The 26,831-nt window shown below is 40.8% G+C and overlaps 3 protein-coding genes across 8 annotated transcripts in view; 1 reads left to right on the top strand and 2 right to left on the bottom strand.

Moving 5' to 3' along the window:
- The window catches only part of glceb (glucuronic acid epimerase b), a 40,116-nt gene extending 38,417 nt beyond the window's left edge, over positions 1 to 1,699 (bottom strand). Inside the window, exon 1 of the mRNA XM_056607323.1 lies at positions 1,542 to 1,699. The gene's annotated coding sequence lies outside the window, so the exon portion shown is untranslated. The remainder of the gene's footprint in view (positions 1 to 1,541) is intronic.
- Positions 1,700 to 15,732: 14,033 nt separating this feature from the next.
- On the top strand, positions 15,733 to 22,044 carry anp32a (acidic (leucine-rich) nuclear phosphoprotein 32 family, member A). 4 transcript variants are annotated; one of them, XM_056608691.1, is made up of 7 exons: positions 15,733 to 16,470; positions 17,811 to 17,960; positions 18,059 to 18,181; positions 18,765 to 18,963; positions 19,105 to 19,229; positions 20,427 to 20,484; positions 20,629 to 22,044. In XM_056608691.1, exons 1-7 carry the CDS (start codon positions 16,417 to 16,419, stop codon positions 20,688 to 20,690), a joined length of 771 nt encoding a protein of 256 aa, XP_056464666.1. In that variant the 5' UTR covers positions 15,733 to 16,416; the 3' UTR covers positions 20,691 to 22,044. The 4 variants fall into 4 exon arrangements, with proteins under 4 accessions (XP_056464666.1, XP_056464665.1, XP_056464664.1 ...); XM_056608690.1 differs by having other exon boundaries at positions 20,626 to 22,044; XM_056608689.1 differs by having other exon boundaries at positions 20,427 to 20,487; positions 20,629 to 22,043.
- The window catches only part of coro2ba (coronin, actin binding protein, 2Ba), a 36,180-nt gene continuing 29,979 nt past the window's right edge, over positions 20,631 to 26,831 (bottom strand). For all 3 annotated transcript variants that reach the window (XM_056608686.1, XM_056608687.1, XM_056608684.1), the window contains exons 5-12: positions 26,644 to 26,808; positions 26,230 to 26,346; positions 26,020 to 26,124; positions 25,789 to 25,885; positions 25,250 to 25,362; positions 24,900 to 24,990; positions 23,676 to 23,815; positions 20,631 to 23,430 (exon numbers count right to left, since the gene is read on the bottom strand). In XM_056608686.1, the coding sequence (XP_056464661.1) occupies positions 23,296 to 23,430; positions 23,676 to 23,815; positions 24,900 to 24,990; positions 25,250 to 25,362; positions 25,789 to 25,885; positions 26,020 to 26,124; positions 26,230 to 26,346; positions 26,644 to 26,808 (963 nt within the window). In that variant the 3' untranslated portion in view covers positions 20,631 to 23,295. The remainder of the gene's footprint in view (positions 23,431 to 23,675; positions 23,816 to 24,899; positions 24,991 to 25,249; positions 25,363 to 25,788; positions 25,886 to 26,019; positions 26,125 to 26,229; positions 26,347 to 26,643; positions 26,809 to 26,831) is intronic.

Genomic DNA, 26,831 nt, shown 5'->3' with positions numbered 1-26,831 from the left:
AGAGCATTAGCTTGAGATTAACTAATTAGCCTATGCACATTATCCATACATTTTTAATACATAGCAAGGGCAAATGTACAAGATTGGGGCTTGGAGCACCAACGTGCGTTGCTATGAAACATCGCCACAGGGCAATTGCTTTTCCAGGTGACGGATAATCATTACTTTCTGCAATCTTAAAACAATTTAGCACTCTAACAACCACAGCCAAACAGCTACATAAGATTAAAGGACTCAAAGGTTTAATGCATTGAAGGCTAAATGCATGGACTACAATCACCAGCTATAGCGAATAACCATCATAAGGAGCCAACTGATGCCGTGACTTGCTCTTTATTGAGACATAAACACAAGATTGGTCAGGCAAGATTCATTTTGCGATAGTTGATTCCACTTGAGACAGGCATGACTTTACAAAACTCACAGTATCGTAACTGGAGCTATTGATTATATCCGAACGTGGGGAGCTAGTGGATCAATTTTGACTGTCACGGATCTTAGCTGAATATACATTACAACTGGGAAATAAGATTCAACCCACAAACATAAATATATATATATACATCGGCTTTTAAGTACTAAATGATTTTCTCTTTATAAGACAGCTGCCAACCCAGAAGAACGACATTGTCGTTTCATGCTGCGGCCAAATAGATGGGTTGATCGAAGGCACTAGAGCGGGACACCGAGATTGCTGGGTCAAACGTGGAAGAAGCAATGAAAATGCAGCGCGTTTAGATAAAGGTATTTTTTGCAGAATAAATGTATGCAATTATACGTGTTGTTTATGTATGCATGGTGTCGCGACATTTAAATGAACAGTTATTGCCCTTTATAAAATATAAAAAGATAGATTGTCAGAGCTCTGTATTTAAAAACGATCCTTTTAAAATATATAATTGCTGTACAATACAACGCACCACTCCGTCCCAATAAAATCGCAGAGACAATGGTGAGACAAAGTTAATAAGTGTTTGGTGAGGTTGTGCCACAAATGCTTGGAAAGCAAAAGCATTTCTTCCTTGGCTTGATACAAAACTCCAGGCAAGATACGACCGACTTCAAAAAAGCGGAAGATGCACGAGCAAGATGCAATATTACAAGTAATTACTTCACAATGAAAGTACACAACACATTGTGATCCATAAATCACATAGATCACATTTGCTGATACATAGAGAGGGGCGTCCTTTTAAAACTAAAATTAAAAATATTCTATATCGCTTGTGTTTGCAACCATTATCCTTGGGGAGCAAGTCAGCCAACAGGAGGACTTTAGTAAGATACAATGTTAGCATGCAAGCTAACATGAGTATACATTCCTCAGTCAACAGCATTATATTAAGCGCCTCCAAATTCAACATGATTTCGTGTAATGACATGTACGTGGTTGACTAGGTTTTACGATGTTGTCTGTGGCTGACAGATGATATAGTGAATTGTAAGTATTGCTGTTTGAATTGAAAAAATATAAGCTAGCGTTACACAGGCGACAGGACTAGAGGAGTGAACAAAACAAGACATATCATAACTTTACTCACTTCAAGAAAAAGAATCCAGCGAAGAGCCGCGAAGAATGTCTTGCATTGGACCACTACGTTTATACTGGGGACGATTTCTCTCAGAATGTCTCCTCTTGTGTTCACCAGCTTGTATGCGTTGCTTCCACAACAGTGAGTGTGTGTGACCACACATTAGAGCGAGGAGCCTCTCGCTGCTCTTTCTCAATCATCGCGAGATAATGCGAGAGGGTGGGTGCATTGAGAAACCAATGAAACTCGTTGTTACTATTTTGTTATTGGTTCTCAAACTGTGGTTCGCGTGCCGCTGGTGGTACGAGATGCATGAAGGTATTATTGTAGCAAAAGTCTTTAGTATGCGTAAACTTAAGTCACAAATGGGTAACAGTAAATTTGAAGTCGTAAATATTTATTTAGCATGTGCACACTAAAGTCACAAATGTGTAACAGTAAATTTGAAGTCGTGAAAAAAATTTCTACCAGCGTAAACACAAAATAGGGGCTACGAGTTCACAAGTCCTTTGTTACAGATGCACAAATCTTATTCTGTGTATCACAACTTCACAGAGTCATGCACTTGACACTTTTGCTACAATCATTGCAGCGCAGTTGGTGCAAAACTCATTCACACACCTGTGTTTCATAGCCAAATTTTAACTAATGCATCAGAAGTTGCACATCTGTGAAATATTTCCTCACAAATGAAATTATATAGATGGCTATGTTCAATGAGCATTTTAATGGGCGAGCACAAGTCCATCGATACAATTGCTCAAATCTGCTGCTACGAGTCTCAGCTGTTGTTTTTCTTGTGGATACTTTTGCAACACAACTATGTGGTACAAGTGTAGCAAAAGTGATTTGTATCCGTATGACGCAGAGCGTCCGTGAGCGGGACAAAATTGCAGCATGAACCAATGAAAGTCCCCGGCAGGGGGTGCATTTTTCAAACTACACTGGGACAATCCAAGCAAACTCTTACTTTCTGGAGTCTTGAAAGTAGACAAGAGGGCATCCTACACGACGGAGTTGGGTATCTTACATTATGTCAAATTAAATTACTTAGTTTTACTAAATTCCCCCCAAATTATTCCGTTAACAAGCCGCAAGTGTCCTTCAATGTATTCTAATGGCCTGCTTGGATGGTCCCAGTGTAGTTACAAAAATGCACCCCCTGCCGGTGACTTTCATTGGTTAATGCTGCAATTTTGTCGCGCCCACGGACGCTTTGCGTCATACGGATACGTTCACTTTTGCTACACTTGTACCACATAGATGTGTTGCAAAAGTATCAAGAAAAACAACAGCTGAGACTCGTAGCAGCAGATTTGAGCAGTTGTATCGATGGACTTGTGCTCGCTCATTAAAATGCTCATTGAACATAGCGTTCCATATAATTTCATTTGTGAGGAAATATTTCACAGATGTGCAACTACTGATACATTAGTTCACATTTGGGTTTACGACTGCACACATTTTGTGCATGTTCTCAGATTATGAAACACGGATGTGTGAATGTGTTTTGCACCAACTGCGCTGCAATGATTGTAGCAAAAGTGTCAAGTGCATGACTCTTTGAAGTTGTAATGCACAGAATAGGATTTGTGCATCTCTAAGAAAGGACTTGTGAACTCGTAGCCCCTATTTTGTGTTGACACTGGTAGAACAATTATTTACGACTTCAAATTTACTGTTACACATTTGTGACTTTAGTGTACACATGCAAAATAAATATTTACAACTTCAAATTTACTGTTAGTCATTTGTGACTCTAGTTTACGCATGCTAAAGTCTTTTGCTACAAAAATACCTTCATACATAAGCCTCTTTAGCAAACCAGCTCGAAAACAAACACAACTTTACATTGTATTGCACGCTCAGCAAGACCGTGCAATGCATTAATTGGTGACCGGAATAAAGAAGCAATGTAATCATGTGTGTAAGACCAATTAAAATCGACATGAAAATGACCAATATGGTACAAATACAAAGAAAATAAATCTCTTTACGGGCGCAGCCATTTTTGTTGAAACGAGACCAAATGTATAGGTATATTTAGTCTGGTGTCATGAGAGTGTCATGACAGTCAAACAAGTATACGTATGAATACGTGTTGATACTTAATGATACAAATAGACATAGAATATAGACTACTACAAAAATGAACAACAGACACAACATTAATAAGAATATCCACTCAAATAAGCCAATGAAAAAATGTTGTGAAAAATTTAAAAAGTTAGAATGTAAGAAGATCTTGTTGTAGTTTGCAGTTTGAAAGATACAAAAAACACTGGAAGACGAGTTCATCACAAAAAGTGAGGGTGTGTATACATACGTACATAGCAAGAATTAGAATACATGCTCATATTGTATCCCATTATCACTCTCTCCAATTTCAGCTGTATTCTCATGAATATTAATGAAAAGTAAATAATCCCTCAGGGCTAAATTATAAACAGGCTTTGTGATGATTGAAGCTTATTCCATCTTTATGTAACCAAGTCCATGCCGTTGCAAAAAACACAATGTGATGCATAGTAAAACACTAAAACATTAGACCACTGTTCTAATGTAATTGCTATCAAGGACTATATTAATAGTAGAGGATATTGCCATCTTCAAAAAAAAACTTGGCTTTGTTGTCATGATGACAGAGCAAGTCTCCATAATGATGGACTACTACAATGCTATTGCCTCCTTAACAAATTATATTTATCGATTAAAGGTACTGTGCAGAAACATGCCACCTGGCATGTACTGTGCAGAAACATGCCACCACCGGAATACAAGGAAACAAAGGACTTTAAAAGTGGTTAAAAGATGTTGTAAAAAATAAACCAAAAAATCCAAATGCAGGGGGAATCATGAGATTTAATGTTTTTAGTAGTTCAGGGACTCAACCGTGCAGATTAATTCTATTTCAGTCAATCCAGCCTCTTTCTCCATCTCAATCCCAGCACCGCAAAACAAATGGGAAAAAATAAACATTTCCCCCTTTTATAAAAGTGTTTAGGGGTTGGATAAGCACAACATAATGGAAGAGATGTTTGGCCCTCAGCTTGGCAGAAAGTCTCTAAGGACGTGTGCTGTCAAGGACAATGTGTCCCAAACAAGGGGCGGGATATCAGGCTTCTTAATATAATGCTATTTGAAATCAACGTCAAAACACCAAAATACATCATTCTTGCTTGTAACCAGGCACTCAAAGCTTGTTAAAAAGCACAAGAACTCAGATTCAATACCATACAAAAAGGAAATTTATTGATCTTAAATAATTCCTGTTAAATCAATCTTAAATGGTGCTGAGAAATGTGAAGTAAAAATTTAAATTATGTATTATTATTATTATTATTATTATTAATGTAATATAGAACTACATTTAATTCTTTACTTCGAAGAAGGGAGTAAGGCAGATGTGTGTGTGTGTGTGTCTGTCGGGGGGGGCTGTGTGTGTGGATGTATGCATACATTTTTGCGCATGCACATTTTTGTGTGTGTGTGTGTGTGTGTGTGTGTGTGTGTGTGTGTGTGTGTGTGTGTGTGTGTGTGTGTGTGTGTGTGTGTGTGTGTGTGTGCGTGTGTGTGTGCGTGCGTGCGTGCGTGCGTGCGTGCGTGCGTGCGTGCGTGCGTGCGTGCGTGCGTGCGTGCGTGCGTGCGTGCGTGCGTGCGTGTGTGTGTGTGTTGGACCATGCGTCCATGCATGCAAGTGCGTGCATGTGTTTTATTCATTACATTGCAGTCACAGATTCACTGGGTCTCAGTTCCTATGTATGGGTCGTAGCAGGCACTGACTCCAACCCAGCTAACTGAGAGGCTGAGATAAGTCACTCAGAATCCCTTCAGCCTATTTGATCTGTAGCTATTGGTATTCTGCTGCAGTTTCTCATTTTCACTTTGGGGGGTGGAAGAGGCACTGCTTTAATGTGTTGCTCTCCCCTATCTGATATCACCCGAGGCACAAGAAAAAGAGAAATAACTGACAGACAGCACTGAGGAGGTTATGGGGGAAGAGGAAGAGGAGGAGGAGAAGCAGGAGGATGATGAGGAGAAGAAGGAGGAATATGAGAAGATAGGAGTCTCACCATTGCCAGACATTCTAAAAACTTTATCTGTGAAATTCTGAATAAACCTAACTCAATTATTTAAAGCTGACATGGGGATGGTTTTACGATGCATCTCCTCTCTTATCAATACAATAGAGAATGTTTGAATCCCTCATGCAAGAAACGAATAACTTTTGATATAAATCTGGTATGGCAAATTAATACATGACCCGCTTAATTTAAGTGTACCGTTCAGACCATATTTTGTCTGTACGGGTGCAGTGAGGGGAAAAGTTTTCTGTACAACTAGACCCACCAGGCTGGGAGTATACACAGCAGATGAGGCGTTTAAGTTGATGAGAGAAGCAAAGTAAGCTGAGTGGCTAGACAAAAAAAAAAGCCAAGGTAACGAAATAAAAATGCAATGTCTGAAAGTGGAAAATGGTCTAGATACTATTAACATTAGGGAAACGTAAAAGATTGTGGAAAATGTTAAGATTTCATTTAGAATGTGTTTAATTTTCAAACTTGTTGGTAAAATATAAATTGATGGCAAGTGCTCAACATATTTACTGTATGTATGGTGATTCGGAGTTCACATAAACAGATACTCAAAAAAACATAGAGAAATCGTATTTTGATTTTTTTTTTTACCTTTTTTGACCATGTTTTGACCTTCTGTGGTATCCATGGCAACCCGATAAACAAATTCCTTCCTATCCATTGATATCGACTACCTATGCAATTCTGTCTCACAAGCATCCAGAGACTATTTCAGCAGCGGAGCAGACATCTGGGAAGCAACGACCTAGACACATCAGGACACACCCTGACTCATGTGTAATGAACTCAACAGACACAAGCCTTTTAGCATTATGATAAATAGTGGCCATCATTGTGTGGTGGGGCTAGTGTTGACAAGGAATGGGCAAAATTGGTGGTGGAGGAGGAGTGGACTGTAGTCATATTATCAACATGCATGGACCTCCTTGAATTTAACAAGAATCCAACCTTGGACAACCATTTCCTGGATTTGCTGCTTACAATGACAACTTCTCCTGGCTGCCGCTCATCAGCCTGAGGGTTCACTACTGCTTCGTACCAGTCCTCCCTCCTCCCCCATCCGACCCTTCTCCCCATAAGCAGCTGATGACATTCCGAGGAAGACGGCATTCGCATTCTTCGCCTGCCATGGCTGCTGAATGAGTGACAGTTGATTGATTCCCCAGCAGCAGAGTCGCCATGCTTCTCCTGTCTCTCATTGTCTCCGGTCTCCCCGGGTCATAAAACATTCATGGGCAATGGCTTACAGTGTTTGTTAATTTCCTTTAAGCAGTTGTGATGCAGGGGCTCATGGACAAAGGGAGAGATTGTATAAACGGTGCATAGAATGAAAATAAATGAATGATAATTATAATAATAATTAGCTTTCTATTCATTTCTACGAATAGACAGGAAAACAAGAATTATTTTGATAATGCATGTTTAAAATGAGTTTTCTCAAACTTTTCTAGTTTTCAACCGACAACCAACACAAAAAAAACTCAGTTTCCAGTTTATACAAATTAATTAAACGGCAGCAAAGATGGATGATGGACAGTATGGTAGTTTTATGCTAAAAGTGTCTAGGCATGCAAAGTTTGCTCAGTAAATTTGTTGATATAATACTTTTATCATCTTTACCATGCTCACTTTTGGAGCTGCTGAAGCCAGCAGCTTATGATGAAAGCTGGATGAAAGCTCAGCTATTTTAGTTGCAATCAATCAAAAAGCTTCAACATTCATTACCTTTTTCTGAGAGCCGGTTTGGTGGATTGAGAAACCACTGGCAGGTAGTTTCTGCCATGTTTAACCTGCCAAACTCCCCGCATTAGCTCACATTTACTGAACATCACAACATGAGATCACCCTTTATTTCTCATATTTACAAGATCAATGTTGTTTTGGTACTTGTCAGAATGGGTAGCTCATGCTCAGGTGTACACAGCATCAGGTATAGTGATGGGGTTTGCAATTTGAGACAGGGGGTTAGTCCTCCTTGCTTTCATGGACCTGAATGGAGGGGAGAAAATGACACCCATTCACAGCAAGCCAACAGGATGATTGATTGACGTTTGCACAAGGTAGAGGAGGCAGAACGAAAACAAAATGTATTTCATTTTAAAGGAATATACTACCCAAAAACCTATTACGGCTTTAAGCAAAATCCCCTATAAGATAATGCATAGTGGTTTTGTAATATGATCGTTAATAGGTTTACTCACACAATTTTTCATCAAGACAAGGGTGACTCCATTGTTGGCTTCTCCATAGAGCCCGCCTCACTCCATTTCTCTTTCGCTCCCCAGTCATGCTGACAGCATTGATCATCGATGCAGACTCCAAGCCACAAGAAGACTGTGGGCTTGGCAATCCATTTTTCTTTAAATATATAACATTATAAATATGGGAGGTTGCAGTGAAGAGGTTTTTTTTGTGGATCATTTTAGGCAGCACCATGGATAGCATAAAGCAATCCTGGCTTATCTGGAAGCTCAGCAGGCCTCGTCCTAATCCATCCTTGGATCAGAGAACAGTTGGTGTTGTTAGAGGTGTTGGTAGGCCAGTAGGGGGTGCTATGGAATATCCCCAATGCTCCAGTACAGAAACAGAGAATCTCATGTTGAAAAGTACCATGACTCGGTCGTGACACTCTGTGGTCACTAAAGATCCTATGGCACACATCGCAAGAATAGGGGTGCTTACAGTCCCGGTGTCCTGGCCAAATTCCCACCCTGACTCTAGTAGCAACATGGCCCCCTAAACGTTCCAGCCAGTGTGTGGGGGCTGAGTGTTCTGGCATATACTGGCAGTCGTGCATCACCAAGGTGCTATACATTAGTAGTGGATGATTTGCTGCACCCCCCACGCACACACAGATAATAACTATGTGAAGCGCTTTTGGTACCTTCAAAAAACGCCTAAGCGCAATAATTGCTGAATCAAAATAATTCTAGCATCCTTTGTTATTGACAGCCCATTACATATATATAAAGCCAAAGCTGCCATAAGAACCCATCTGCTGGGGTTTCTTTTTGCTGTGTTTTTTTGTTTGGTTTCTCTGTTGATATTTAGGTGTAAACGTAAGGGCCAAAAAGTTTGGTTTTGTTATATTATTATTGGTATAATTACAACTGTGAATATCAGTATTGGTTTTACTTGTACAGGGCTGTCAGTAAGAAAGGATGCTACAAAGAACCACAAACAATGTCTCCCCTGCAACCACACATATTGTCCACCAAATTTCAGCTCCATTGTTGGCCTGCGACAGGCGGGAAATACAGATTAGAGAAATTAAATGGTTTGTGAATGAGGAAGAGATCTTTTATTTGGTGGCAATGAAATCTGCTATGTCTCTGGTGAGTCCATAAGGACTCGTTTTTAGTGCCTCAAATACAATAATTCTTCCCCCCCCTAGTTATCAAACAGCTTGCCAGTGTCATAAAAGATTACTTTGGAGGCTAAAGGTGATAAGATGATTCAGCATAACACCCCACACTGTAATTGTAATAAAGAGGAAGTCAACAGAAAATCATTTCCCAAATAACACTGACTTTTTGTTTAGGCATTAAAAAAAGTTATACTTTTTGATTAAGCAATAAACAAGAAGTACATCAAATACTTTTAATAGATATGCATTTTTAGTTAGAAGAGAAATATGAATTATAACTTGGTTTTAAGTGTTTCCTTTTCATAACGCTAAGGCTGCTATATTATGAAGAAAGGCTGCAATTGCGGAATTTAAAGAACAACAAATGGAGTGAGACCTTTTGATACTCTTCCCTTATTAATGGAATAATTGATGTTAAATGATGTAAATGTGCTCCTTATGTTTAAAACACATAGAGAGGCCATGCAAATTACCAAAGCTCTTAATCCCATAAAAGTTATATCTAGCCCCTTTGCCTTCTCGCCACAGAACACACACACACACACACAAACACAAACACACACACACACACACACACACACACACACACACACACACACACACACACACACACACACACACACACACACACACAAAGACACAAACACACACACACACGCACGCACACACACACACACACACACACACACACACACACACACACACACACACACGCACACAAACACACACACACACACACACACACACACACACACACACACACACACACACACACACACACACACACACACAGTCACGCACACACACATACACACACACACACACAAACACACACACACACACACACACACACACACACACACACACACACACACACACACACACACACACACACACACACACACACACACACACAGTCACGCACACAACACCAACATGTTATTTAATAGTGGAGAAATCAGTAATGTGCACACAATAACATTAGGATCCAAGATCTCTTAGGGAAGACAACCTGCAATCAAACAATATTTCTTGTAAACCATAAACGTACAAGTCATAGTTGTGTATCTCATGTCATCTCGTCTTCAAAACCGCTCATCCGGAGTCATGAGAGTCATGGCCTCAGATTCAGCAGAGCTGATCCTCATCCCATCCGCTTCACCCTCGGCAAGCCGATACAGTGAGTACTGAAGGTCACCGGCTAAGTGATGAGATCCTCAGACCACCGAGCTGCAGCCCCTCACCACCAGGACTATGCCTCGACATCCTGTCCATGAATATCATAAACAGTTTTGGTGACAAAGCGCAGCCCTTGCGGAGGCCAACATCTACCGGGAACGCAACTGACTGACTGCTGAGAACGCAGGCACAGCTCTCGCTTCGGGAGTACAGAGATTGAATGGCCCTAAGGGGTGACCCCATACTCCCGCAGCACCTCCCACAGTATCTCCCGGGGGACCCAGTCATGCGCCTTCTCCAGATCCACAAAACACATGTAGACCGGATGGGCATATTCCCAGGCCCCCACCATGATCCTTGCGAGAGTTACTGTAAGAGCTGGTCTGTAGTTCCACGTCCGGGGCGGAAACCGCATTGTTCCTCTTTACTGTAATTGGAGGGTCGACTATCGGGCAAACCCTCCTTTTCAGCAACTTGGAGTAGACCTTACCAGGGAGGCTGAGTAGTGTGAAACCCCTGTTATTTTTAACAGGGGAACCAACACCCCGGTTTGCCACTCCTTTGGCATTGTCCCGGACTCCTAAGCAATGTTGAATAGGCGTGTCAACCAAGACAGCCCCTCAACACCGAGAGATTTCAGGAAGAGGGGAAAAGAAAATAAGAATAAAATACATTACATTACATTTATAATGACAACAATATTGCACACAAATGGAGCAAGAACAAACAAACAAGCACAGGTGATGGCAAAGACATCGAGGCAGTTGCAACAAAAACAATGGACAAGGGAAAAGAGGCAACAGAGGTCACATTCAAAGCACATACAAGGCAGGGCATGAACGTCACCTCTCACGTGTCTCAAGATTAATGTGTGCAGTTATAGTTGTCAGATGGCCATGTTTTAAGGTGTGCTGTAAAGGGGGAGTATGTATGCATAACTTTGATAGTGGTAGGCAGTGAATTCCATTTTGTATTGCTCTAGCAGAAAATGATTGTTGACCAAATGTGCTTTTCCTAAATGGGATTAGAAGGTCACCTCGTGCGGTGCTTCTCGTGATCTGATTGCTGCAGTTACGTTAGATTATGAATGAGTCTAGAGGAGGAGGAGCTGTTTTATGCAGAATTTTGAAGGAATTATTTAAGTTGCCTGTCTGACAGCACTGGCTAGGATGGTTTACTGTAAGATGATTACATGATGCCGTTATAAAAAAATATTATTATTATTTCTGGCTACCTTTGCTGCTCATAGGACTATTTCTGGCAATCCAGGAATATAATTAATAATTTAATAAAGCCATTTTTATTATTTAGATATATTTTTGCGTGTATTGGGTATTGCAACCCTGTAGGAAGCTATTATGAGTATGAATGATGGCACCAGTGTTTCTGTAAAGGAAGAACAAATGGATAGAAAGGCTTGACAGGGAAACAGACACAAAGGCTGGCCGCTGTAGTTGAGCGGGCCAGAGAAAGCTCATTAATTTTTAATTGTAGTACAAGGCTGCAGAGCGCATTACCATCAACACTAAGCAGCATGTGACCTTCTTTCTCCCTTCATTCCCCTGCTATCAAGTTTGTGTTTACTTCCCATCTATCTTCTCCACTGCTTTGTAAAGGAAGACCCATTGAGAACGTTAGGGGAATGCCCCGGGCCTTTTAAGAAAATTATTAAGAAAACAAAGTGTACAGTTGATATCACCTAACTGGCATGTGCAAGTTTAATTTTGATTGTGTGTTTGTTTTTGTTGTACAGCTATTGGACTACTGAAAATTGACAACGATTTTCTTTGCCAGGGAAGTGACCATTAATGGACAAAACTTAATAATGTGCCTTTTTGTATTCAGAAACAACAATCATTCTGGTTTGATCCCCAAGACAAACCCAAGTACGCTGGCATTGCATGGCAACATTAACAAGAATAATAGAGTCTAAAGATAAGAGACTTTAAGGTGGTTTAGAGGAGGAAGTCCGTAGGTCTACATTTATACCCGGTGGATTAGTGTGCACGTATTTCTTGCCTGCATCAGTGTTGCATTACAGGGTTGTGCTCCCAACTGCCGACATTAATTAGTATGAATAATGAATGGCTACAGGCATAAGTCAGGGTATGCTCGTTTCTCCTTTACTTGTTGTGCTCAGACGTTAACATCATTATATTTTTGGTACACACATACAACCACATTTGTTTTACAAAAATAATGGCAGAGTCTCTGTAACGCCATTAAATTACCCCACATGCTGCTAAACTGGAATGGGATCCATAATTGTACATTGAGCCCTGCTATAAAATAAAAATACAAACTGATGATGGTTATATAGCTGTGTACTTTAGGCTATACATCAAGTGGGTGTTCATGGATTTATTTATGGACAATCCTGAAACATCTGTTCTTCACCAAAATAAAACTTCTCAATCAAACCAAACTTTGGTGCATTTGTAGAAAAATCTTTCGATGCATACAAAAAAGACAAGATTAAAGGTGGTTAGTAGCTATCATCAGAGTTAGCAGGTCAAGACCATGAACTGGTCCCGGCCCATTAGGACAGCAGCTAGCATCTGGAAGCGGCTGGGAAGAGCTTGTCTGCCCACCGCTATGGGACAAGCGTTCACTTGCAATCCAGGTGGAGATCCACGTGCAACATCCGACAACAAACTTCATTGATATTCTTCAAGTCCACTGACTGACATACTTTAAGAGCATCAACATCCTAGGCATGGTCCAGCTGAGAGTCTGTTATCCCGGTGGGTTTGAGCATATGTCAATGGCCTCAGGCTGGGATCCTGAGGAGAAACATCTGAAATGAAAAATATAGAATAGATTTTGTCACCAATGCAGTGCGCCAATCCCTTCCTGGTACCTGTTTAAAAGTCACCTCTATTATTCCCACTTGAATATCCCAGGTGATAAACAGGGCTCTTAATGGTTAACAGAGCAAGCTCGAGGAACATATGTGAGTCATAAACAGGACTATTAGTATTATTTCTTAATTGTACAGTGCATTGTTATCAAAATGAGCATTTGGAAGGCATTGGGCACATCCGGTTGAAAGTGAATTTAATATAGTGAAAAAGCCAAAGGGTTCACTAACCGAACAGCCAAAGGAATGACTTCCATGCATGCTGTGGACCATCTGGTAGCCCTGGCACAATGCTAGGACGCTAATTCTGCTGTAATGACCTCCGGAATAGGTGTTTCACATTCTGCACACACCTCAGCTTGATCCTTAGCTGCCACTCCCACACATAATGGCATCCAACTTAAATGGCAGGGCTTATAGGTTATGTGTAGGGCTCTGCGGCCAGTGTCATTGAAATCATCAACTTTAGCAAAATTGGCAACATTCTGAAGATCAGTTCTGAAGAACAGGGTTCATTTTGGATTAATTTAAGTGGTTCATCAATCCAAGGGTGTGTTGGAATTTCCAAACAGAAGATTGCAACTTTATGTGTTTACATGTCCTATTCCTACAAGCCGTAATCAGCCAATCAGACAAATTCAATGTCATTTCAGTGCATGAACTCTTTCCAGTAGTTATAACACGTTTTCCTCTTACCTGCCTACATTAAGAAAGTTCAGATTTTAAATTGTTGTGGGAATGTTTTCTTGACGTGGATGGATGTAGTATAAGCTTCGAGAGATTGTGCTGGGTGGTCTCCTGTTAGTTTGTGGACAAGATTGCTTTGAGTAGAATTTATGCTCAAAAGTATTCACAAATAAATTAACACAGCTATAAAACAAACACTAACTTACCATACAATATGTTGGTCAATTTGAATTATACACATTTAGATTTTATTTGTCAATACGCCTTTCTACCACAACATGCCACCATCTAAATTGTACAAAATCAAGTCATTGTTTAATTTTAAACAAACAAACTTCTACCTAATTTCTAGGAATACAGACTGAAAGTGTGTGTTTAACTTGAACAACTGATTTTTTGTGTTTTGTTATATCTGAATATAAACGTCAGATGATATTTTGTGTACACTACATTTAAGACTCCCTAATATGATGCATGATTAACTTGCTTAAATCAAAATCAGTCATTACAAAATGTACACAGAGATACTGAATGCATACTGAATGCAAAGACAAAATAGGCAACGACGCTAAAACGTCCTTGGTGATATAATAAAGGCGAGTAGGGCGGTTTAGAAATGCTTTCTGGACTAAGAGCAATCCCTTTTGGTAGACTAGTAAACTGCAAGTGCAACCTACATCGAAATTACGAATTAGGTTGTCCATCCGAACATACACACTAATGCATGAAATAAGGATCACGTACACTCCTGAGCTATGTCATTCAAACAACTTTGGAGGAAAAAAATCATATAAATGGCTGCAGATTGCAGATTTGTATTCCAAACGATGGACATTCAAACGTATCAGAGAAGTGCCTGTAGGACAAGGACATCCACATCAAACTGCTCAACTGCTACGTCACTCAATCCCGTTTTCCAATGGCTGCGAACACGGCAGATCTGGGGAGGCGTGGTTTATCTCCGGGCGTGGGAAAGTTTCGATCTCATCTTTCAAAACCTAAACCCGGAACCACTACCTAACCATAACCCTAACCACTACTACCCTAACCCTAACCCTGTTGCACTAGCTTGTTAGTTCTTGATTTTTGATGTTCTTTCCATTACATCTGAAAAATGTCCCACTATATCGACGTTTAAAAAGGGAGTAAGGGACATAATTTACATCGCTGGAATCAAACCATGCACCTATCACGTAGCAGTTGGACGTGTATGTCCATCTCCTACTACAGGCTGCAGCGAGACCTTATAGCATCAGAGGGAAGTGGAGAGAAAACACCAACAGCGAACTCCAGCGGCCTTGAAAGTCAACTGCACGGTTAATAACTGAGGAAAATCTGATCATTTGAAGGCGGCAAATCTTATCTAGTATCCCCATACTGCATGCAACTAACATAAAAATGCATACTAAACAGCAATTTAAAAAATATTACAAATAGTTCATTCAAATGATTGTGTTCAATACCAGTAAGCTTATTGTCAGTAGGCCTTTATTTGGTTCGAAATATTCTAGCTGAAATGTTTCAAACCAGTTATGTTGTATTTGGACTTAACGTTAACCACCCTCCGTGCGGTTGGTGAAACTAGGCGTGGGTTTGTGTAGGCGTGAAAGGTCGGGAAACACGAAAGGCCGTCGGGACTGCGCATACATGCACGCACTATGCAGTTATCATCGGTAGATACAGCTTGAGCAAGTAGGACACACCCAACGGAAATATAGCACTCGCCTTTGCGTTTAAAGCAATACTCAAAATGGTTCCAAACTATCCTGCAAGCGTCATGTGGAAATTCTCGTCGAGATTGGAGGAAGACTCTAATCAAGCGCGAGGTTGTCGAAAAACCATGAATCATGACAAAGAAATGCGACAGAGATTTCAAAGAAATGCGCTCACTCTCAAGACAGCAAACAAGTGCGCGCACAAGCACCGTGGTCATGCAAATACTATGCGCACTTTTCTTTAACAATGACGACGTCCTATAAACAACGGACTCCGGTAATAGGTAAAGCTTTTGTTGATTTTAATTATTTCAAATCTATGTCGATTTATGTTGCCCACGTTAATGTCAAGATGGCGTTGAGGCAGTCACGTGACCTTGTTTTTCTTTCAGGCTCATGGTGAGTTTCTAAACGGAAGTGTAGTTCACGTCGCCAGAAGCCTTATTTAAATATCAGAAAACGTAAGACTGTTATATTACTGTTATTCTTAAGAGAAGTCCCTATTATGGTATGGCTAATAAAGGTACGATTATTCCTCAAATATCAAGTAGTCTGCATTTACACGTCGTGTTATTATCATACGTGCAGATAGACTTGCAGCACATTTCATATTAAGGTTTACTCTAGGATGATCACAAAAAAATAACGTGGTGGCGATTGGGGTTAGGAGGAGCAATGAACATCACAAATGCAATGCCACATTATAATACACTTCATGAAAACTTAAATTAACTAACACTCATAACGAAACCCCACCCAATTTTATAAATTACTTTATTGGTTAGTGGATTTGTAAATCCCGCCCCTGTAGATCTGCTACCTGCAATTGGTCAACGGTGACGTCAATCGTAAAACATTCCCGCCTACCGAGAAGATCAAGTTTGAATGAATAAGAGTCTATTTCAAGAGGTGGTAGTTTTGTTGGCAGTGATAACTATACTCAATAGTCTTTTGCACATCAAGGATAAACTATTCAGAAATGGAAATGAAGAAGAGAATTCATCTAGAGCTGCGAAACCGCACTCCATCAGACGTAAGAGGAAGACTTGATACTGCTTCAGACTGGGCTAATGGAGAATCTTTCGTCTGATGTCTTGCATGGGGATACAAAGTTTCTTGCAAGTTTAAAATGATGGTAGCATGTTACATTGTTGTTCTGTGGACACTAATATAGCCTTTTATCGCTGTTTAACTAATGCTATAACTTTGTGGATCTAAAATCGTACAATACGATTGTGCAGTTAGTCAATGCACCGCAGCTTGTGCCAGCAGTATAAACAAGGCGAGCTGGAGAAGCCATATTTGTAACTTTTGAGCTCCGAACGCGCCCCTTTGCGGCGTGTCATTATTATTACAAACGCGTTGTTTCAGGTTTATAGAACGAGTACGAGATGATCACAAAACAGTTGTAGATTTGTATTGTTTTATTATGCAACGTTATACCGACGTGTCGAACGCAAAGGATCAGATAGTAAATGTCCAAAATGTAAACAACAGACCTACTATACATCGTTATTATAAATATATAATCAGAGAATGCAGTAACACTCGCTTTCCATATTATATTTATTGTATGGAAGTGCACTATAATCGGATACAGAGCTGCAGTGTGTGTAGGCTACTCTACAACTCGTTCTGTAGTATGAACCGATGGCGAAATAAAGTGATTTAAGGGACCTGGCAAGTCTATGTTAAGGACTAACGTGTATGGGGTTGCTTTGAAAAGAAACGAGGCTGTTGGATTTGTGGAATTTGTCCATTCAAAGCTCGTTTTCCTAGTCGTGTTGCTCGAGTCTAGTTTACAAGAAATGGGATATGCCGCCATTTTACCCAGAAACAAAGGCAATTGGAAGTCACCCTTCATGTCATTCTCATAAATTCGACGTACATAATATTCGATTCCACATACAAATTGTAGATATAACCCTCATGTAATAGCCTACGTATCATTCCATCCGCAAAATGTTAACGTAAGTAACATTTTTTCGTTGTCAGCGAGCTATGTAATCGGATTGTATCAGCCCCTCCTACTTACACAGCGTGTGTGTGTGTGTGTGTGTGTGTGTGTGTGTTTTGTTTTTTTCTCATACGAATGTGCAATTTAATGCCAAAAATACATCACCATTTTGTTTTATTTTAATAACGAAAATTATATTGACGGTCAGTATGAGAAACGTCATTTATTCGGAAACGAATGCAATTGCATGTAAATATAATATCTGTGGTTGTCTACGCCAATTCCAACGCAATATAAACAAATGTGTTTCGGTTTTGCAAATAAACTAACAAATCAACAACATCTCATTGAGTAAGCTACATAATTCAGTGCTGTAATATATCCCAATTTCTATTTCTTGCTGACTTGTTCTGCAGGTGAAAGAGCTAGTGCTGGACAACTGCCGCTCACATGATGGAGAGCTTGAGGGCCTCACGGATGAATTTGAAGAATTAGAATTTTTAAGCACAATCAACGTTGGACTGACAACAGTCGCCCACTTGCCAAAGCTCACAAAGTTGAAAAAGGTATGGAGTTTTCTCTAAGATTAACACAATGCAGTACATTCTAGCAATGCTCGGGTAACGTGTACATTAAATGCGCTCTTTGTTCATTTGATCACCAGCTTGAGCTCAGTGATAACAGAATCTCAGGTGGACTGGAGGTGCTGGCTGCCAAATGCCCCAACCTAACACACCTCAACCTCAGTGGAAACAAAATCAAAGACCTCAGCACAATAGAGCCATTGGTAAGCCACAAATCCTACAAGATATGAACTCCCTAAGGAGGATATGCTTTTGCGATTTTTCATGGTGCCTCTCTGTTTAATTTAAATATTTTTTGGTAGTTTTACAATCTCCATTTATGCCTGTTGATGTTCTTTCCAATTGATGAGGGAGGAAATACATTTTCTTTACATGCTGACCCATTTATTTTCCCATATTAAGAATATATGTATTGCCTCTTGGCTTTACTTAAATGGCATGTCCTGGCATGTTTACTTTGCACATTAAGGACCAATAAAATGTCAAATAAGATTTGACAAGCTTTGGAAGTTTATTTATAAAAATATTTACATGGTTAGTAGTCGGCACTAAGATCGATCGCGCGGCGAATTGCATTGCGTAACTGACATCCCAACGGGTCATTTCGAAGGCTTGAGAGGTTTCCGTAGTTACGGAGTCAGATTACGGAGTCGGGGTAGTATACCTTGGCCTTTACTCCTGCCTAGAGGTCTAATCTGACAATTCTGGCTGTAACCTCAAAACGATGTGACCCAAAGCCAGTTCCAGGTTCATTAATACACTTTCACCTTCTCTTGATTTTGACAGAAAGAATTGGTAAGCCTGAAGAGCCTAGACCTTTTCAACTGCGAAGTGACAAACCTGAATGAATACAGAGACAATGTATTCAAGCTCCTCCCCCATCTCACGTACCTGGACGGATATGACTTGTGTGACAAGGAGGCCCCGGACTCTGACGCAGAGGTGTACGCAGAGGGCCTGGATGGGGACGATGACGACGACGATGGTGAGTCTGAATTCAGTAGGCCTTTGATGTAGAATATTAGGAATTTTATGATGCCGTCATTCACTCTGCTGAACATTATCGTGATTGATGTTTTTTTAAATATGTAGCGTAATCTTTTACACCTTTCCCTCTTTCTCCCAGATGTAGATGAGGAGGATGAAGAGGTTGCACCAGTAGACGACGAAGATGACGAGGGTGAGGAAGACGAAGATGAGGGGAATGAAGAGGAGGAAGATGACTTAAGTGGAGAGGAAAAACCAGATTCGGTAGGATATTATTTATTTTTTTGAGGTGCACTTTGTAGAAGTCTATTTCATAGAGCCCACCAGGTTGCACTGCCAAGGTGCATTGCCATTTTTCTACAGTAGTCCCGAACGTACAGATGGCTTAATGCGTGTCTTGTCGGTGTGTTTTTACATTTTTAATCATCGCAATCCAATTTTATTTAGTGACCTGTGGGGTATACTACGAACCTCGCTGAACATACCCAGACTATCTTGGGTAAGCCTGAATTGACAGAGACGCAATTCGCGATCAGAGTTAAATGGCACTGCGACGCTCATTTAGGATTATAGTAGTCAAGCCAGGTTTTCCACTTGAAGTTCAATGCGCGTTCACGTGAAAGGGGCGTTTATCTCGTCATTGCAGAATTGTTCACCATTAATCCGAATAGAGTGATGATGATTTCAAAATGCAACGTCCAACCTGCCTTAATCTATAATTTAGGGAATTCACTTTAAATACCACCTATGTAAGAAATGTATGGCATATATTTTCAACCGCTGAGAAGTAGCTGTGGTGGCGTAGTGGATTAGTATAAGACCTAAACGCCAGCGACCGGGGTTCAAATCTCGCCGGTCTAGCATCATGCCTTTTACCCCCATAGATGTGGTGCCAGCACGGCCTTGAGAATATGGGTTCAAGTTCGAAATAAGCACAAAAATATAATTCCATAACCTTTAGTGAATAAGTATTTCATATGAACGACAATTGGGACCTTTTTAAGCTTCACATAACTGCGCGTCACTTGGGAGACGAACCCCGTACGCAGAAATTTAAGACTGACAGACACTGATGAGAACCTGTATCTCTCATTAAGTATATTCTCAGGCAATGGTTAGGGATCGGTCCCGAAAGGGCCTCTGTCGTAGAGCCCCTGTACGAAACGGGCTCCGCGGTCCACAGGAAGGAGGGGCTAGGAAGCTGCGCACGCCGATCGAACCCGACAGACTTGGCGGAAAACCTGCTCCCGACCAGGTTTTGGTTGATAGCATAAGTCACCATGGTGTTACAGCGACGCTAGAGATTGACTTTCATGTCACAGCTAACCCAGGCTTTGAGCGCAACATACCTCGCTAACCCACTAATCGAGGTTCGTAGTACAGGGCACTGTAATGACCTATGTGTTGTAAAACTGTTACATTATTCAAGATCATTCAAAGTACTTTCTACTTGTCTTTCAGGAAGAGGACGACGATGATTTGAACGACAGAGAAGTTGATGATGGGGAAGATGAAGATGGTGGTAATTTACATTTGCTATATTGCTGGTTGATCATAATTGTCCAGAGTTTTAGCTTTTTCCTTAGATCCATGGCTTCCAGTTGGGTTCCTAGACCATATTTAAGTTATTAAAAACTAATTTTGCTCTGTTCTCTCCTAGAAGAAGAGCAAGGCCAGAAGAGAAAAAGGGAACTTGATGAAGAAGAGGAAGAGGAAGACGATTGAGGATTGCTTTCACTTTGTGTACCGACTGTTTAACTTCCCCTCCTTCTCACTTCCCAGTCCCATTTGTACTATCTTTTTGAGTTTATTTGAGTACTTCATGTTAGTGGCCACTGGCCAGTCAGGTGTGTGTGTGTGAGAGGGTTGGGTTAGGGTTAATAACTTAATTTTAAGTATATGAGTCAGAGTTTCTGATTCTCTGATCTTAATTGTGGATTTTAAGCTCCTTTATGGCGATACGATTTTGTAACGACACCTAATATGACATTTTTTAATAATTATCCCTGTTTGTGTAGGAATTTTTCTTCTGATAAATTGCATATTTTAAAATGGAACCATCCCTTACATAGAGAAAAGGTGCATGTCTGAAAACTCAACCACTGGAACTCATGTACGTCTGTCCTTTTCTTTCCTCGTCTTAATCTTATTTTATTCTTTGTATTGTACATTTTATAAGTAAGTTATATGTTTGTGGTGTCCCAAGTATGCCAATACTGTTGTTGTGGTGTGGAAAACTTCGTCTGAACATGCACAGTGTGACTATTCCAGGTCCCATTTCTAAATTATAGCAAGTAAAGATCTACCTTTGTCTCAGATGCTCCAATCTCCTGGACCACCCAGCTTTGATAGTTCGGAAGTTACGTGTTCTTGTAAATAATGACCAAAATCTATTTTTTTGTATTCTCTTTGATGTTGGCTGACATTAAGTACAATGAGTTAAACAACAAATTGTAATAAAAATATAAACTTGTGTTTGCGGCTTTATCTAAAATGTGCAGTGTAATACTTATTGGACTTGAACATACTTTGTATGCATAATCTTTACATAAAGAGCAATGTTCAATGTTGGTCTATTGTTTGTGACACGCAGATGGCATGAATGTGAGGAATAGGGAAAACTGCAATTCCAATGGAAATTACTTTTAGTGTTCATAAAATCAAAATGAATGTCTTCATTCAGCTTGATGCATTATAGAATTTCGAGGGTGTAAGAAAATTAGGTCCATTAAACACTCATTCTACACCATATCCAAGTTCATTTATTGTGGTTGCTTTTAAAAATAAATCCTGTTAGAGATAATGCAGTTTGAGCTACTGTGGGAGATAATCTTTTTGTGAAATTAGAACATTGAATCTTGCCATTTTGCATAGAAACACAAAGAAACGCCAACAGACACAATCCCTATATGAAAGGTTTTGGGTATATTTGGAATAGCGATGTCAGCAGTCTGATTTCATCTTAGATTCGACACTCTTGAGTGGCAGTTTATGTGCTGCACGTACAGTAACACAATCACTTTCTTTTCAACTTGTAATCTCTCAATCTCACAACTTTTCTGAACCTCATGTAAAGGAAAACACTGACGTGAAGAGGAAGGTATGAGGATGAAAAAAATGTCAGAGTCGCATTAGTTCAGTCTGAGGGAAGTTCTCCAGATATCGGTGGTGAATACTCAAACCCATCCAAACAGCAGTCGTGTGCTTTCTTCATCAAAAACATACATGTACTGTCCTGGTAACCTTAGACGAACACACTCATTGCAGCGTTATTTTGAAGCAGTAAAGAGGCAGCTTGATATTCTAGATAACGCCTCAGATCCCAATTGAGTAACGCAATCAACATCGGTCCCACCATGACATACAACACTCCCCTCAAAGCCATACTGTGTGTTATTAGCAGAAAAGGGTAAAAAGTGACAAATAAATAAAAGCAATATCAAAATATAAGCATTAACCCCCACACACACTAAAGGCATCCCTAAAAAAGCAATGGTTGGACAAACAATGCTTCAGACCGCTAGTAACTATACACCAGAAAATATTTGCTTCATACAGTTGTAGGAGAGGAAAGTTCATACAAACATCTAGGTTCCTTCTGTCTGAAAATGTTCAGAGCCCGCCAACATCTGACACAAGCAAACTATCTTAATTTGCTGTCATTTATAGACACAGGTGTGGCTGCAACTTGCTGTGATCCAGAGATCTAAGGCCTTGGGGAAGAAGGAAACACGCAACAGGAGAAACAGTCCTTTTCCCTGATTGTTGTTTTTCGCTTTTTCGCAAGCAAATGGAGACAGATTGGAGGGAGGAGTGTGTGTGTGTGTGTGTGTGTGTGTGTGTGTGTGTGTGTGTGTGTGTGTGTGTGTGTGTGTGTGTGTGTGTGTGTGTGTGTGTGTGTGTGTGTGTGTGTGTGTGTGTGTGTGTGTGTGTGTGTGTGTGTGTGTGTGTGTGTGTGTGTGTGTGTGTGTGTGTAAGTATATGTGAATATGTGCCTGTTTGTTTTTTTTGTTTGTTTGTTTTTGTGTGTTATTGACTTGTAGCAACTTCCTTAAAAGTCAAAGTATTGTCTGGATGAAATAAAAAAGCATAGGGAATCATAAGGTGACAACCCATGAAACGGTTGATTATTTAACATGATTGCAGTGATTACATGAATTTTGTTGCGCCACCCAGACCAGAGCAGAGGTTAAGTTAGTCAGTCACAAGATGCTCACAGTGGGCCTGGAAGGGGGGGACAGGGGTAGTGGCTTAAAAGAGGCTTGATTGGGTAGCATAAGGATCTGAATGGTCAGTCCGGAGGGGGAATAGGGGGGGGGGGGGTCAGAGGTCAGACATTGTTTGGGCTAACGTTCTTCAGGTTGTTTAGCTCCAGTTCCAGCTGCCGTATCCTCACGTCCTTAGTGGCCAGCTCCTCCTTTAGTCGCCGCAGCTCCTCCTGCTGCCTGAAGAACATCCGCAGGAGCTGCAGGGAGCAAGGGAGAAGACCGTTTGTACTGGTTACACAGACCCACACCATTCATCCTCCGATCCATGCAAACCCCTAACACCATCAACCCCCCCTCCCTGCCAACCAACCACTCTCTCACAGGATGGACACACACACACACACACACACACACACACACACACACACACACACACACACACACACACACACACACACACACACACACACACACACACACAAATATACACAGATACACACACCTCGTTCTCGGTCCTGGGTGGTACGTTTTCTAAGAGGTCAATTCCATTCACCACCACGCTCTTCTTCGCCTTTGCGGGGGCTATGAACACCAGCTGGTCTGACCTCTGGTACCCCTCCTTCAAGGACATCAGAACTGGGTCTGGTTGAACCATAGACGTATAAGACACACATGAGCACACACACATGCAATTTTGATCAATTGCAACCGAAGTGCCACAGTTGAACACATGAGCTTGTGTTCAAAACGACAACTGGTACAGATCAGCAGTCGAAATACACAAACAAATACCCCTTCATCAGTGGTCGGATCTAAGAAAATGCAATCCTCTTCATATTAGATGACTAACAACACTAAGAACACATAGACACTCATTTCGGTCCTCATGACTAAATTCAGGACATCAGCTTTACATAATAAATAAACTTGCCATGGGTAAGTCATCAGGACATATTCCCAAATTCATTGAATAATTATGTTTTGCATTACTTGTTTGATAATTATCCAATGTTATTGTCACGGGGATGAGGAAGTAGACGTGGCTTGATGGCCAGTTAAACGCTTTAATTGTGGAGTTGTAATCACCATAGCTACAGCCTATTGGAAAGCATTGCACACATTGTAAAATGAAGATACACATTAAAGGTACTATATAAACGATAACTTAGTTCTCATATATAACAGCTGGCTATATCAAATGAACACACTGTTTTAAATGTACCTGCAATCCAACTGTGAATCACGCAGAACATCACAGGATTGCTGTGTCCTACGAAGCCCACATTGAGCTCAGACCTTCTTATTATGGCTTGAACAACAGCGGTCTATTAAACCACTTTAGAGTGTAGGGCTCCAACTAACAGTTAATTTGATTGTTGTCTTGATTCATTCAATCAATACTCATAATCATCAATACAATAATCATACTGATTAATTATCGATTAATCAGTATGTCTATGAAATGCTATTTTACCCGGTTAAAGCTTATTTGAAGTGATCTTAAATTAGCTTTGCTTAGTGTATTTATAAATTATCTATTCTATTCGTTTTATTATCTAAAAGCAAAATATTAAGCATTTGTATTACTGTTTTAACTTATTCAACTAACTTAATTGTATACACACATATTTGTTTCTTTAAGTGACGAACAATGATGTATCTTAATCAAAAGAGTTGCATTTTCAGCACTACGTGGTGTGCTGTTGCCTTTCGTGTGTAGTTTTACCTCTGTTGATGCCACTGATCCATTCGCTGGCCGTTAGCGCGGGTTGAATTCCTGGGGTCATAGGGTAGATGTCCTCCTGGTATGTGTCCGACTTTAAACCAGGAAGTAGAAGACTCATTATTTTCCAAAACATCAATGTATAGCCATCGTACTACTATGTGCTTCTAAGAGCATCAACCTACCCAATTAAATAGACCACATCCCATTAGGTAGACAGAAGTGTTGAACTAAGTGTATTATACATCATGCGTTATTGGTAATAATGCTGATGCAAGGTATTTAAAACAAGTACACAGCTGGAAAGTTATAGGTTCTATTGGTTCGGAAATTTGCAGTCCTCTCCTACTCACTCTCCTCGGCACGATCATAGAGATGGGCTCAATCAAGCCCTTGAGGGTCACCAGCTTATAGAAGCGGAACACCTCGCATGCTGCCACATCCAGACCATGCTTTGGCATCACACCTGTAAAGAGCACAAACGATTAATCAGAGTCTGCCAATGAAGTCTCGGTTCTTAACGCTAACTGGTTGTCGGATAAAACTGGTTGCTGAAATCCAAAATGCCCGCCATATGGCCCCAAGGTGAATAGGGCCCATACCACAAATGTTTTAACAACTACCTATTTATAACACAATCTTTCTTAATCACATTTTTTTTAATTGATACAAGACATAAATACACATGATGGCTTGTCAATGTCAACAAATTATGCACAAAATTGTGTGCAAGTCAAGAGTGAATATTTATTCCTCGATATTCAAGTAATGGTTTGTGGGGAACCCTGTAGAACCAGTGAGTTTACGTGCCATCGACAGCAATGCCAAATGTTCATTGGAGTCGTGGGTTTAGCGCGGTCACTATTAAGACAGGTCTGACGGAGGGACCTACCGAGTCCCTTCTGTGGGGCCGGGGAGCGGTACTCCATCAGGTACTGGAGGTAGGGCTTCTCCGTGGTGATCTCAAAGTAACGGATGTTGCCGTCTCCCTGCAAAATCATTACACAGCGTTGGTCAAACAAATAACAAGGAGGCTTGTTCCCTATTCCTCGGATGAAATTGCATTGGCAAGATTAGCAATACTGTTTATGTGTCAAAATCGAATACGTCAACGCAGTCACACCTTGCCGGCCAGGTATAGCATGTGTGTGTCTGCATCGTAGAACGGGAACAGTAGTCCTGAGAGACCATCTATTTCCTCCTCCACCATCGGCATCGACAGGTCCTCCTTAGGAAGACACACACACCGACGCACAGTCAATACCATTATACATGCAGTACCGATGCACCTCACACAGTCACTGTCCTTCTACTCCCGCTGCGTGGTGCTGACCTGGTCCCAGAGGGCGATCTGTCGGGTGTTCCAGCGTGACACTCCTGTGGTTACCAGCCGCTTCATGTTCCCCAGGAACACCACACGATTCACTCTGTGGTTCTTACAGTTGGCTTGCTACAGAACAACAACAACAACAACAACATTATTAAAGCCCCATTAAAAAGTGCACTCTTCAATAAGTTTAGGATTTAAGACCTATAATGCGCAGTAAGAATATCCAGTGGACTGGGCCTGCCTTTATCTGAGTCGATGAGTTGATTCAAGAGAGTCTATTGCATTACTTCCCTGATTGGATCGGACAATCATTCTTGCCCGTCAATCAGAGTAGTGTAAAATACAATACTACAACACTCCAATCTGACGAGTGCAGCATTAACAGCATGGGTCTCAATCAGCAGGACTCTCCCTCACCTGCAGGACTCTGCCAGAGCGCGGCTCCATCAGCCGTAGTATCTTATCCTTACAGCTGGTGGCCATCAGGCTGCCGTCCGTGTTAAAGGACATGCTGAGGATCACGTCTGTGTGGCAGTCGATCATCTTCACCGCTTCCCCGACCTCCAAGTTCCAGATCAGCACCTGTGTGTGTGTGTATGTGTGTG

Source organism: Gadus chalcogrammus, chromosome 14 (genome assembly GCF_026213295.1).
Source record: "Gadus chalcogrammus isolate NIFS_2021 chromosome 14, NIFS_Gcha_1.0, whole genome shotgun sequence".
Taxonomy (NCBI): domain Eukaryota; kingdom Metazoa; phylum Chordata; class Actinopteri; order Gadiformes; family Gadidae; genus Gadus; species Gadus chalcogrammus.
The sequence above is the reverse complement of the archived record's forward strand: the minus strand, read 5'-3'. Positions and strand labels throughout refer to the sequence as shown.